General features: G+C 41.1%; 2 protein-coding genes across 13 annotated transcripts in view; both read left to right on the forward strand.

The window, feature by feature from the left end:
- Positions 1–1,409: 1,409 nt before the first annotated feature.
- On the forward strand, positions 1,410–8,743 carry clk4a (CDC-like kinase 4a). 2 transcript variants are annotated; one of them, XM_044205478.1, is made up of 13 exons: positions 1,410–1,567; positions 2,948–3,108; positions 4,335–4,560; positions 5,199–5,301; positions 5,622–5,688; positions 5,787–5,903; positions 6,035–6,201; positions 6,289–6,383; positions 6,489–6,618; positions 6,708–6,790; positions 6,881–6,960; positions 7,135–7,225; positions 7,996–8,743. In XM_044205478.1, exons 2-13 carry the CDS (start codon positions 2,948–2,950, stop codon positions 8,179–8,181), a joined length of 1,506 nt encoding a protein of 501 aa, XP_044061413.1. In that variant the 5' UTR covers positions 1,410–1,567; the 3' UTR covers positions 8,182–8,743. The 2 variants fall into 2 exon arrangements, with proteins under 2 accessions (XP_044061413.1, XP_044061414.1); XM_044205479.1 differs by lacking the exons at positions 1,410–1,567; positions 2,948–3,108; positions 5,199–5,301 and having other exon boundaries at positions 4,422–4,560.
- Positions 8,744–9,399: 656 nt separating this feature from the next.
- Positions 9,400–13,097, forward strand: part of col23a1a (collagen type XXIII alpha 1 chain a) — a 133,530-nt gene continuing 129,832 nt past the window's right edge. Inside the window, exons 1-2 of one of the 11 annotated variants that reach the window (XM_044205470.1) lie at positions 9,400–10,266; positions 10,891–10,960. In XM_044205470.1, the coding sequence (XP_044061405.1) occupies positions 9,973–10,266; positions 10,891–10,960 (364 nt within the window). In that variant the 5' untranslated portion in view covers positions 9,400–9,972. The remainder of the gene's footprint in view (positions 10,267–10,890; positions 10,961–13,097) is intronic. The other 10 variants (XM_044205465.1, XM_044205467.1, XM_044205472.1 and 7 more) reach the window with 10 other exon arrangements.

Below are 13,097 nucleotides of genomic sequence, written 5' to 3' on the forward strand. Positions count from 1 at the left end.
ATTAAAGTGGTGATATGTTCAGATTCTGCTGCTGCAATACAAAGTATACAGTCAGGAGAAACAGTCCGAGAGGATCTTTTAATTGAGGTTTATATGAGCCTACTAAATCTGCAACAACTAGGAATACATGTTCATTTCTGCTGGATACCAGCTCATGTTGGAATAGAGGAAAATGAGATTGCAGATAAATTTGCTAAAAATGCACTAAACAAAAATGATAATGACATTTTAGAAATTTGTTTGGGGAGATCAGAAGCAAAGTCACTAACTCATCAGGGAATAATGACAGTAAGGGTAGAGAATACTATGAAATCCAAAAATCTGTCAGAGTCAAAAATAATCATGGTAAATGTAGGAAAGAAGATGTTATCTTTTCGAAGCTAAGACTAGGACATCAGAATCAGAATCAGAAATACTTTATTGATCCCCGAAGGGAAACTCTTTGTTACAGCAGCTCGCCTTTACATCAGTGCACACAGGAGAAAGTACTAGCAAAAAATATAATACAATACACTATAAAAACAGGTCAGAAAATACATTAAGTACCAGGTGGGTATAAGTATAAAATACAATAAGTGTGAAGTACCAAGTGAGTTTACTGGTTGATGTTGATAATACAGTATGATAATACAATGTAATAATATAAGTAATAAGTATTGGTGCATGTACTGTTGAGTTAAGTGTAGTTTATTGAGATTATTAAGATATTGCACAGCAGTAATGGCGGTATGAATAATATCAATATCAATAAACAGGAAAAACTAAAATAGGAAAACTAAATATTGCACGGGAGTAATACACATAATATTGCACAATTAATTTTCAAGTATTGCAGAGATGTAATAATCAATGTCCAGTTTGGTGTGTTCTTGGCCCAGTCCAGTTTATTTATTATATGTGTACTCCCAGGTACTTGTAATCCTCCACAATGTCCACAATGACCACCTGGATGGAAACCGGGGTCACTGGTGCCTACATACAGGACTCAGTGCTACCTTGTATGCCATGAAAAAGTCAGTATCAGATAAATGTGAGACTTGTAACTGTAAGGAGTCTGTTGAACGTGTGCTGGTGGGATGAAGGAGGTTCAGTGTAGAAAGAGAGAGACTGAAGGGCAGAGTGGTAGAGAGGCAGGGAGTGGAGCATCAAAGGTCTGTTAGAGACAGCGGATAAACCGTTACAGGTTCAAAGGGCTTTATTCAAATATTTAAAAGAAACAGGTATAATATCTAGAATATAAAATCTCTATAAAGTGTTATTTTTTTGTTTGTTTTGTTTTTCCCCCGTTTGTTAGTTTTGGTCATGATGTTATACACTGCGATACAGTAGGTGGCGGCATGCACCTTTAACGTTGGCTTGTAGCCCGCCAGTAAAATCAAGGAAGAAGAAGAAGAAGAATGGGCGTTCTTATTGTGCGTTGCGTCATGGAATTTGTTTAAGAACGTTCCATCGGATTCTAGAGAAGCTCGCCATCTTTGAGGACGACGGCATTTTTCTGTTTCTTTGTTTATGTGTTTCACATAACCGATAAACCTTCTCTTTCGAACCTCATAATTGTTAAAGAAAGGTAAGGCCAATTTTTGGATCATAGCCACTTTATTCTGTTAGCTACAGTTTAGTGTATGCCCCCAATGTTAACGTTAGTTAACGTGAGCCCGCTAGCTTTTCCGACATTCGACGTCTCGTCAAATGGCAGATCTTTATCTGGCTAATTAGCTTTTGCTAGCTACGAGAATTGATTACCTCGGATACTGTAAGCTGGCAAATTGGGGCGCAGCTTTATATAATGGTGGCAGTCACCACTTAAAGTTGGTAGTTACCTAAAATAATGGACATTCTAGTGTAATAAGTTAGGCTGACTGACGTGACGGTAATGTTGAATGGGTGGCTAATATTGTTAGCGTGCTCAACCCTCGATGGGCCTTTGGATCGAAATCAAGCTAACATTCGACGACTTTCTGCTTTATCTGTTCACCTGTAGCCAGTTGACAAGTTATAATCATAGACGCAACCAGAGTACCACATTTCGAGTTGCAAATTACCATGTGTAAATGCAACAGTGGATAAACATTGGAGTTGATGTGCACGATGTCGGGCCGTTAAAGACCTTTACCGGTATTATGTCGTTGTGGAAACGTCGACCACACGTTTACGTTGGCACCAAGTTATAACTTGTTTGCGTTTCATGCTGTCCTAGCATATTCTCAACTAACATTTAGTTAAGTTAACGTTACGTAGAGTGGATGATTAAGTTGTTTTGTTATTGACGTTAGCTCTTGCTGTCATTGCACTGTGCATTCTTATTTGTTTGCAGTCATTTACGCAATAATGATATGGAAGGTTTTGTTTTGAAGTTTTGTTTTGAAAGCTGCAGCTAACGATAATTTACATTGACGATTTATTTAATTGAATAATCGTTTTATTTATAATTTCTAAGAAAATTGTGAAAAATATCCATAACGTAATCTTAGAGCTTGAGGTGACATTTTCAAATTGCGTGGTTTGACCAACAGTCCAAAATGATATTTAATTTACCACGATATGTACGAGAGAGAAAATCCGTAAATCCTCACACAGAGAAGCTGAAGCCAGAGTATAGTTGTCATTTTTTTCATGGTAAATGACTGAAAAGATTAATTGATTATCAGCATTGTTGCCGATAAAATTTCCATCTATCAACAGTTAATTGATTCAACTCTGCTTGTTTTATTATTTACACTTACTGTTATCCAACTCTACATTTTATCTGGCTGCAGCCCCATGTAATGTGTTAGATTGGCTCTTTTGTATTGGGGGAGGGGTATCTCTAGAAACAGTCCCATTTGTAATGCTGCAACTGAGTCCATGGCTTTCAAAACATTGCAACGGTTGATGTATAACAGAAGTTAATTTCTTTAGTGGAATTCTTAGGTTATGACATTTTGACTTGTTTTTCCATGTCTTTCAGATGCGCCACTCAAAGCGAATGCGCTCACCAGGTGTCTGGCTCGATGAGTACAGCTGGGAAGAGAGAATGGAGTGTCGTAAGAGAAAGAAACGAGATTCACACAGCAGCGAAAGAGAAAATAAGTCCAGAAGAACTCACAATCACCAGAAGACATATGAGGGGTAAATATCTATCAGTATTTGTTGTGTAAGGTACCTACTCACGTTTCTAAGACCTCGTTCAGGGTTTTGGTTTCATAAGGTACACATATAAACTGAGTTGAACAATGATCGGCTAGATTATGTGATGGAGAATTACAGTGTTCGGTAAAGTCTTAGGTATACTCAACATTCCTCTTGGCATTTTAGATGGATTTTGATTTTTTAATGAATTATTTTGCCCTTAAATGATAACGTAGTCATTTTGAAATTTCAGTGTCATCTGGTGACGTTTTGTGCAATGTTAATATGATTTGCAATTCTAGCTTTTTGTGGGCGTGTATGATGTCCCTTGGAGTTACATTAGATGTTTCCAGATCTACTCTAATTTTAATTCTGTAGAGAGGCAGACTTCTTCCTGGAAGACAACTGACACCACCAGGGTGCTAGGGCCCTAGGGGTTTCTTGGTCTTTTTTAGATGCTTAGGTGCTAACATGGCCTGCTGAGTGGGTGTGCTGGGAATGAATGGAAACATTCTGAGCAAACATCCTTAGTGAGCAAACATTAAGATGTTTAAGAACAAGGCATATGTAATGAATCGTTGGAAGATAATAGGATTTTTTTAAATGTAAGGAATAAACAAATTTCCCTTGAGATTTTTTTTTTTAGACCTCTGCATTTCATATTGGCACGAATGGTACCACATAGGTGTTCAGTTCTGGCGTACGGAGTTCTGCAGGTGTAGAATCACAGATTGAATTACGCACCATCAGGTTGTGCCGAAAAGCTTTCAGCAACTTTCAATGCCTCACACTTTATCTCTGCCAATTTGGCTCTCTGTCAAGGTGCATGAGTTTTAAGGAAGACGTGCTTTGGGTTGCCAAGGAGACAGCTCTATAAATGTTAAAATTGCCCAAATGTGTGGCATTATATGTTTGCATTTGCATACTCCTAAAACTTCTATTTTGCACAGCAATAATCCATTATTAAAATGCTTTCTGAACTGCAGTCTCTCATTGAACAGGATGCTTGGTGTTTGGTGGCTGTAAATCAGTATGTTGCTAATTACAAATGTTACATAAAAGGGTCAGAGGATAGAGTGTCAGGCAATAGGCGGACCATTAGCACCATCATACAGTCTTCATTTTAGAGCTTGATCACAGACAAGGAACTGGGCTGTTCTTGACCTGACCTACACTTTCTGGTCCTTGTTTTTGATCTGTTTGTGTCCTTTTTTGTTTGTCTACAGGCACTACCTGGAGAACCACAGTTTGAACCAGAGGCTGGACACTCGGGAACGACACACCCAGGATCACAGTTTGGACATGGCCTGTGAGGAGGACAGTCGAGAAGCCACCTGCAAGGACAGAGACCGTGACTGGCACCACTACAGCAAGTCGTCCGGTCGCAGCAGGCGAAGCAGACACAAAGACAGAAGGCGAAGACGTAGCCATTCTCGCCACAAGTCCTCCTCGGTACGAGAGCCTCCTCCTCACCTCTACCTCCCTCTCCTATCTATACCACCAAATCGAATGGGTCATTATCACTGGTGTTTAGCCAATGCTTAACACCTATCTCTTTGTCTCTCTGTATCTCTCTTTGTGTCCTACTCTTCACTATTAAGCATGATTTCCAGTAATGACAAGTAGGGGACTACGGGGGGGCTCAGGAAGTAAGAGATTGAGTGTTTATAGACTTGCAAGAGAGAAGCGGACCCAGTATTTGTGCTGAAATCTTAGTGGGACGTGATGGTAAAGAATTAAGTTGTATAGGAAGAGTTACAAAGAACTACATGTAGAAAGACTGCAATCAATCAAGTTAAGTTTTTTCTGTACTACTCTGAGAAAGTCTCATCTGAAAATCTTGTTGCCATGTTTTTCTTCTGTAACACACACTATGTGGTGGCTGGCGCCCAATTTCTCTGACGGGGCTGAATTTGAATTTGCTGCTCCGTCCTTCCTGGCGGTGTTACTGAACGGGCCGAATCTATCCACCCCTACACCTCCCCCCCTTGGCCTGGTTGAATGAATGACGATGTCGCATTGTGGTGGCCTGGTGCTGGCTGACTGATGGGTTATTGATGTGATGGCGGATTGCGGCGGTTCCGGTGCAGAGGAGGAGCCATCACCGCAGGAGCAGGAAAAGATCCAGGAGTTATGAGGATGATGACGAGGGTCACCTCATCTATCACAGTGGAGACATGCTGAGAGCGAGATGTATAGAATATATACCTTTTTTTTTTTTTTTTTACTGTTGTTCACACTTTGTCTCTCTCACTCTCTTATTGTCTGGTTTTTATTTCCAAACATTAATTTAGAGGCTGAAGTATTTGGACCAATAGACATAATTTCTTTGGTTAGTTATGGCTTGTCAGTGTAACATATTTAGCATTGAGTTGTATGTCAGTGTTCAGAAGCTTGTGTTATAGTAGTGTAGCTAAACAGAGCAATGTAACATCAGGCAGTGAACCAGCCAAAGGGCAGTGTTTCATTTTGTCAGTGCTGTGTTTCTAACTTCAACTCTCTATTTTCTGTAGATGAGATTGTGTGTACTCTAGGAGAGGGTGCCTTTGGGAAGGTTGTCGAATGCATTGATCACTCTAAGTAAGTATTAATCAGAAAATATTCCTTGTAGCTCATTGTTTTTGAATATTTTTTCCTACTCACTCGATATTAAATATATGTATATTGTGTGTTTCCAGTGATGGAGCTCGAGTGGCTCTGAAGATCATTAAAAACATAGACCGCTACCGTGAGGCAGCTATGTCTGAGGTAGAGGTGCTTGAACAGTTGAAGTCCCTCGACTCTGATAAGAGATAGTAAGTCAATCCATAGTAACTTCATACCACAAAAGCCTGATCACCTTGTGGTTATGACATATGAAAATATGTTCTGGTTTTGTCACACAAGAAACTTACTTTACATCTATTATACCTTTCCTCCCATCAAGTGCTTGTGTGCACATGCTGGACTGGTTTGACTACCACGGCCACGTTTGTATCTCCTTTGAGCTGCTTGGCCTCAGCACCTACGATTTCCTCAAGGAAAACAACTTCCAGCCTTTCCCCGTAGAACACATCAGGCACATGGCGTACCAGATCATCCGAGCTGTGCAATGTGAGTAAATTACATGCATTTACAGAAAATACTGTATGTTTTAAAAATAACAACTTGGGGAAAAATGTATGTGGTCTTGTCTTTCAGTTATGCACAAGAACAAGCTGACTCACACAGATCTGAAGCCAGAGAATATTCTCTTCATTGATTCAGACTATGACATGGAGTACAATCCTGACATGGTAAGCGTCCTAAATATTTATCCAGAAAAGTCATACCTGCTGAATGCAAACGTCTTGTTTGTGCCAGCAGCTGTGTGAGTAGCACGATTGTGTTTTTGTCCTCAGAAACGGGATGAAAGAACATTGAAGCACCCAGATGTGAAAATTGTGGACTTTGGTAACGCCACATATGAACATGAGCACCACACATCTGTGGTGTCTACACGTCACTACCGTGCTCCTGAAGTCATTTTAGGTAAGTGGCTGTTTTAAAGCACTGCACTGAAGCTTTAAATGGATCCTTTACTGGTGACTTGTTATTTAGTTAACCATTGTCTCTTTCAGATCTCGGCTGGGATCATTCCTGTGATGTCTGGAGTGTAGGCTGTATACTCATTGAGTACTACCTTGGATCTACTCTCTTCCAGGTAGGGAGCAGTAGAGAGCCTAATGAAATTATTAAAACTGACATTTACCATGGCATTTGGCAAGAAGAGTTATATTGTTTTCTCCTTCAGACCCATGACAGTAAAGAGCACCTTGCTATGATGGAGAGAGTCCTGGGCCCCATCCCCACAAACCTCCTACAGAAAACCAAGTAAGGCGACCACACTGGCCTTCTTGTTTTTTTTGTTTTTTTTTTCTGTGTCTGGGGAAACAAATTGTGAAAAACAATTTAACACTATTTATACGGTCACCTGAATATAAGCCCAGATGGAGTTAATTTAATTGTTTTGATTTGTAATTATTTTATAATCATTGTGTTTCACAGGAAACAGCGGTATGTTCATCGGTGCAAGCTCAACTGGGATGTGCACAGCTCTGCTGGGAGATATGTCAGGAAACACTGCAAACCCCTCAAGGTAAGAGGAATACTACTGGAGACAGCCACATCCAGTCAATGTTTGAGTGCTCCTGTACTCTTAAGCATTACATCTGAAAATACATCTTCCAGCAACTCCAAAACTTTGATGTTTGCATGTTGTATCATGTAAGCTAACTGTTAGTGGCCATCAGTACTTCCAAGAGTCACCTGAGTTTTGTTCAGTTACAACACGGTACATAACCCGCATCTTCACAGTAAGAATAGGATTCCTAATTTGCTGCATGCAGCCCCTAAGCCCAGCTGTTGGTCATAAAAGACTCCAGGTGTAAACGAACTGTTTCTAAGTGAAATACACATCATGCATGGAAATATGACTGCTTTTGGAGTTGATGGAAGGTACCTTGCCCGAGCTAAGCTAGCTGTCTTCCCCAGCAGCCAGTGATAATGCTAAGCTGGGCTAAACACGTCCCAAGTATTTGAATACATGACAATTATGAAATTACTTGATCCTTGCATCTTATTCTTGAAAAGATGGCACACACACATGTATTTCCCAAAGTGTGTTTCTTTAACAACATTATAAACTATGACCTATTTAACACCTGAAAGTCAAAGTCAAAAGCAAAAATTGACCGTCACCAAACTGATATTTACTGCAGGGCTCTTTTCTGTTTTGTCCACCCTGTACATGCTATTTATTATAGTAGTTCACACATGTAATATAGAACTACATTGAAAATGCAGAGCACTAGATTAACTGTAACATATTTTAAAGTGATGATTTACAAATACTCCTTTTCCCATTAGCATTACATGATGTCTAAGGGCGAAGACCACCAGCAGCTGTTTGACCTGATTGAGAAGATGATGGAGTATGACCCAGCTAAGCGCCTCAGTCTGGAGCAGGCCCTTCGACATCCCTTCTTCTCCTGCTACCGCAAGAGCAGCAAAAGTAATAGCAGCAGAAGCAGCAGTAGCAGCAAAAAAGACTGAACTTCTGAACCTGTAACCTCGGTCAGGGCCTGGCTGTCACCATGACATTTATCATGGCGCTCAGAGCCAGCCTCTACTTCCTGACTCTCCAGGAGAGGTGTACCTTAACTGACTGTATCAGTCCACTGCCCTGCTCTGCTGTCCTGTCCTAAGCCAGTGTCTCTTGGTCTCACTCGTCAAGTTATATTTTCATCTGTAGCATGTTCTCATGCATTGAATCCCCTAGTCAATTTCTATTTATTTGCCATTGTAATTTAATTCGTAGCTTCCAAGCATATACTGGTAGAGCTGTATTTTATTCATGATTAGTACAGTTTTGTCTGTGTTCTCTCTGTGCATTGTCAAGTGGGTGATGTGTAATGTAACAGATTGAGAATTGCTTTACCCTGCATCAGTCTCTCACCAGTAATAATTTATTCAGCATTGTAGATATAAAAAAAAAAGTTATTGCGGGCAGCAAATCTTTGTACATAGAATTTGTTCAAATTTCTTTTTTCACTGACTGGTTATGTAACTTTTGCAGTATCATGTACATTTTCTCAATAAACGTTAATAGACGACAGAAGTGTCTTGTGTGCATAATGTGTCATAATGAAAGATGTTCATTTAGGTGCAGTAGCTGCATTAATCCGCAGGATGGCAGTAAAAAGCTTTTATATTAGAAGACCAACATAGAGCTATCTGGATATTACAATTACAGCATTGTAGACTAACAATTCTTTGGTTGATGAGAGATTTCCGCTTCGTCAATGTTAAACGAAAAAGTATATGCATTAAAAGTATGAACATTTACTTAAAACTGAATTGATCACTGCACCGGTCTCCGATTAGTGGGGACAGTAGAAAAGTCGGACCGACAACGAAAGTAATTAGATGCATTCCAAACTGTATTAGGTTATCAGTAGCCAGTAGCCTATTCTTAATATTTAAGCTGTTTCGAGATTGAATTTGGGAACACCAGTATACAGTGAAATTGTCTTGACAGTAATCTGGCTGATTTACATCCTTCTTTGTGAACGATCCTTTTCTGAAGAGGATACACCGTCCGTAACACAGTGTGCGCAAGATGCGTACTATTGATGATACACGGCTACATACAATCCAGTTTAAAGTGTCATGAACATGAACCAGATCCCGGTCATCTATTTGGAAGTCTCATGAACAAGTAATTATTAAGCAACTTTCACAATTTCTCAAATTAACAAGGCACATCGCCATCGGTCACTGTTCTAATTGTCCTTTTCAGTCGACTGTAGCGGGTTTGGAAAAATAACACAAGCTGCAGAGACTACACCGTATTGAACTGAGGTCCAGTGATCAGAAGTTGGCCAAGCCAAACCCTCACAGTCTTACTCACAGCTGTCAATCTGCAGCCTCCCACGTGGTCAGAAGGGCGGGCGCATCTCAACTAGTTGAACATGCAACTTTTAGGGAGGCAAACAATTGGCCCCATTGGTAGTTGCACTTGCACATCCATGTAGGATACTCCCCGACAGGAAACAACGACCTGCAAGTCAATAGGCGCCTCTTCTCATGTTCTCTGGGCATCCAGATTGCTCCCGTCTGTGCCTGGCGTAAACCCGGTGCGCACTGCTGCTGCCTCTTGTTCCAAGACTAATTTAAGACAGCGCTTTGAACCCTGAGCCTAGTGTACTGGAGTTAGTGTTGTGAATGCGTTAGGTGCGCTGCTCAGTTTGTCCACGGACCCTGGCTACAGTTTGGTTGCAGAACTACACTAACAAAACAAGTTATTTTCTTTTCATCAAGAGGACTTTGAAGCAGGATTTCAGCATGGATACAGCCAGCGACTGTATCGGGGAAAGTAAGCCGGTGTGTCAGTGTGCGCCCAAGTCCGAGGTCCAGCGGAGGCTTCCAGGTTTTCCCATCGCTCTGTGCTTGCTGATGTCCCTGAGCTCCGTCACTGTGTGTCTTCTGATGAGCTTCAAGACCTACCAGCTGGAGAACCGGCTGCAGATGGAGATGGACAAAGCGTCCATCGTCCACCCGCCGCACAGGGCTTTTCTCAACGAGGATGGGACCCTAATTCCAGAGCTGAGCACATCAATAGGGAGGCTCGTGGAAGAGGTACATGACTAAAACTGATTGACCTGATTGTGCGAAATACATATATTGTGTATGTGAACCTCTGACAGACGCGCTGCTCGCCTGTGCGTAAAGTGTGCGTAATAACACGGAACATATGCAGTGAGGTTTACAAACGCACAAACTTGGCTTTTTGGCAATTGCACCCCAATTATTCCCCCTAAAATCAGTCCCTTCTAATGCATGACCTTAGGGATCAACCGTGCATGCAGCTGGCCAATTAGTTTTCAGTTAAAGCTCTTTATAGGGTGGCATAACCACTGATGATACACACCAACCTATAATTTTATCACATGGAAAAGAAATTGAGGAAACTCCTTTCTTTCTAGAGCTGTATGTAATGGGAGAAAGATTATGATCTCATTATATTTATTGGTATTCACTGAGTTTATTTTAATCTTATTTCATTCTCTGAATTTTTGCTTAATGATTTTCGTTTATCCCCATTTGTCTGACAAATATGAACTACTCTGTGGCTTACACAACTTAGTCAAACCAAATGAAAACTTAAAATTTCATAATTTCCACTGTTTCACATTGAGAATATATTCATTTTTAGAGTCATAATTTTTATCTTACACTCGAATCTGCTCTGTGTGTCTGCAGAAAGTGGTGGTGCTGATGCCGAAATTGCGGACAACTAGGGACATTGGCCAGGAGTGCTCCTGTCCTCCAGGTATCTGTAACATTAGCACCTCTTACCAAAACACACAACCAGAACAAACAAGACACTTAAAACCAATCCCTAATAGGTAAAAGTTACAGTCTAGGCATGTTTGTGAAACCTGGTTGTCTGTCTGCCTATGATGCTTTTGGCAGTCCTCCTGAACTTTAAGTGTGTGTGTGTGTGTGTGTGTGTGTGTGTGTGTGTGTGTGTGTGTGTCTTTTTCTGTGTGGAGGATTATGGCTGCTAAGCCTGTGGAGGGCCCATACTGTGATCAGTGGGGTTGGGATGTCCAGCCTGAGCCCCGATGCCTGGTGTCAGTGGGGGATGCTCACTTTAATAGATTGAGCAGCCGTGTGCCAAGATTGGCCGCGTTTGGCTTGTGGTGTTCATTACAGGGCTTGTGATAGTTCCACGCGTGGAGAGCAGTGTTTGATCCACATGTTACACACAGAGTCCCCTATTATGCCTGTGAATTAAAGAAAGATGGGATTTCTTTTGTTTTGGGTAAAGTTGCTGATGTAATGTGTCCACACATATTGATGAAGCGTGAATATCAGTGGGTGTGACCATCCAATCTCACCTATGGAAAGGAAAGTTGTGCTTTATTGCCAGAGAAATTCTCTGGCTTGCAGCAACAGGCTGTGTGTGTGTGTGTGTGTGTGTGTGTGTGTGTGTGTGTGTGTGTGTTTTATTGAAGCTGGATTACGACATTCCAGTTTATAAAAAAATTGCAACTCAAGTGCAATCTTACCATTGTTACTGAGGACAGAGCATGTGCTTGGACACATTTCCTTCTCTTAAATGTTTGTATCAAGAAGTTAAGGCAGAGGTTGCGTTTTTAAGATTCTTATCTACACATTTGGGGAATTTTCTTCCCTGGCTCTTCTTTCTTTCTTTCTTTCTTTCTCTCTCTCTTTGTCTCCGGGTGTGAATAGCCCTACAACAACAAGAACAGGTGAAAGTGTTCACAAGTGGAATTTCTGGCCCGCTTTCAACACATTCTGTTTTCCAGTCTGAAGTCTGCCGTGCCAAGAAAGCTCGCTGGCTCTGGCTAGTCAGCGAAGTTGGTGCGAGTATTTGTTGTTTGCATTGGATTCAGCAGAGCCAAAGCCACTGATACTGTTAATGCAAGTTGTAGTTCTTTACTGTAGTTCCACTTTCAGCATTTTGTGCTTTTCTACTTAGTATGACTTTATTACAGAAATATAATCAGAGGTACATGTATGTTGTAAAACATTGGCCAATTAGGATTAGCCTGCACAGCCCTTGCTGGGTACTCATGCATTTTAATGTAATTACTCCATTAGATCATATTATTGTATCAGATGTTGCATCCCATTTTCCTGTCAATTTTGCTGAACTGCTGTGTAATTAAGCGGTTTTCGGCACTGAAATACAATCCCTCCACAACTATTCAGAAGTCTATTCAAAGGTCTCTCTTTCCAGTTTCTGTTCTTTAAATATGGTGTTTTGTTTTTGGTGAAACAAAAGGCTATTTTGTTTATTGTGGCTTTGTTGGCAACCGAATGCCTGTGGACATGCACTTTTTTCATGTCCCAACAGTTAGATTGCTCAATACAGTCTTGTTAACATTTGTCTGTAAAATGTGTTTATTTCTAAAGAGGGTTTCTCAGCTGATAAAGTTGGATTTGGAAAGTTTTTCCAGGTGCTTTGTGCTCAAGAAAGCCAGATGAGCTGGGTACTATCAGCTGCATGTGTTTGTGTACTGTATGTGTGACTTATGTCAAATGTTTTTATGTACATTTATTTGAGCTGTGCTATGCCTACATGTGTGCATCTCATCTGTGTCCTTGAGAGAGAGTGTACTGTCTGTATCATGGTCCCATGTGACTGCGTGTGGTGTCTGTGTGTGTGTGTGTGTGTGTGTGTGTGTGTGAGTCTGAGTTTCTCATTGAGCCTTTGAGGGGCCGACAGAGGCACCTCTCTCAACACGACACTGTAAGAAGAGACCCTCCTCTCCCTTTAGCACCAGCTCTTCCCACCTGAAACTTGAATCTCTCACCACCAGGATCACAGGCCAAGGTATTTCTGCCTGTATGTGTGTGAGAGACACACTGCCACACAGCATGAGCGGCATTTCTGCCATTAAAGCTATGCCCTCTGCATCAGGGGTGCTCACCTTTCA

This window comes from Siniperca chuatsi, linkage group LG8 (assembly GCF_020085105.1).
Source record: "Siniperca chuatsi isolate FFG_IHB_CAS linkage group LG8, ASM2008510v1, whole genome shotgun sequence".
Lineage (NCBI taxonomy): Eukaryota > Metazoa > Chordata > Actinopteri > Centrarchiformes > Sinipercidae > Siniperca > Siniperca chuatsi.

Bases quoted from the DNA above. Each gene is read 5' to 3' on its own strand.
- clk4a (XM_044205478.1), top strand. From the start codon at position 2,948: ATGCGCCACTCAAAGCGAATGCGCTCACCAGGTGTCTGGCTCGATGAG. The intron at 3,109-4,334 runs GTAAATATCTAT...GTTTGTCTACAG, and splicing joins CACCAGAAGACATATGAGGG to GCACTACCTGGAGAACCACA. The intron at 7,226-7,995 runs GTAAGAGGAATA...TTTTCCCATTAG, and splicing joins AACACTGCAAACCCCTCAAG to CATTACATGATGTCTAAGGG.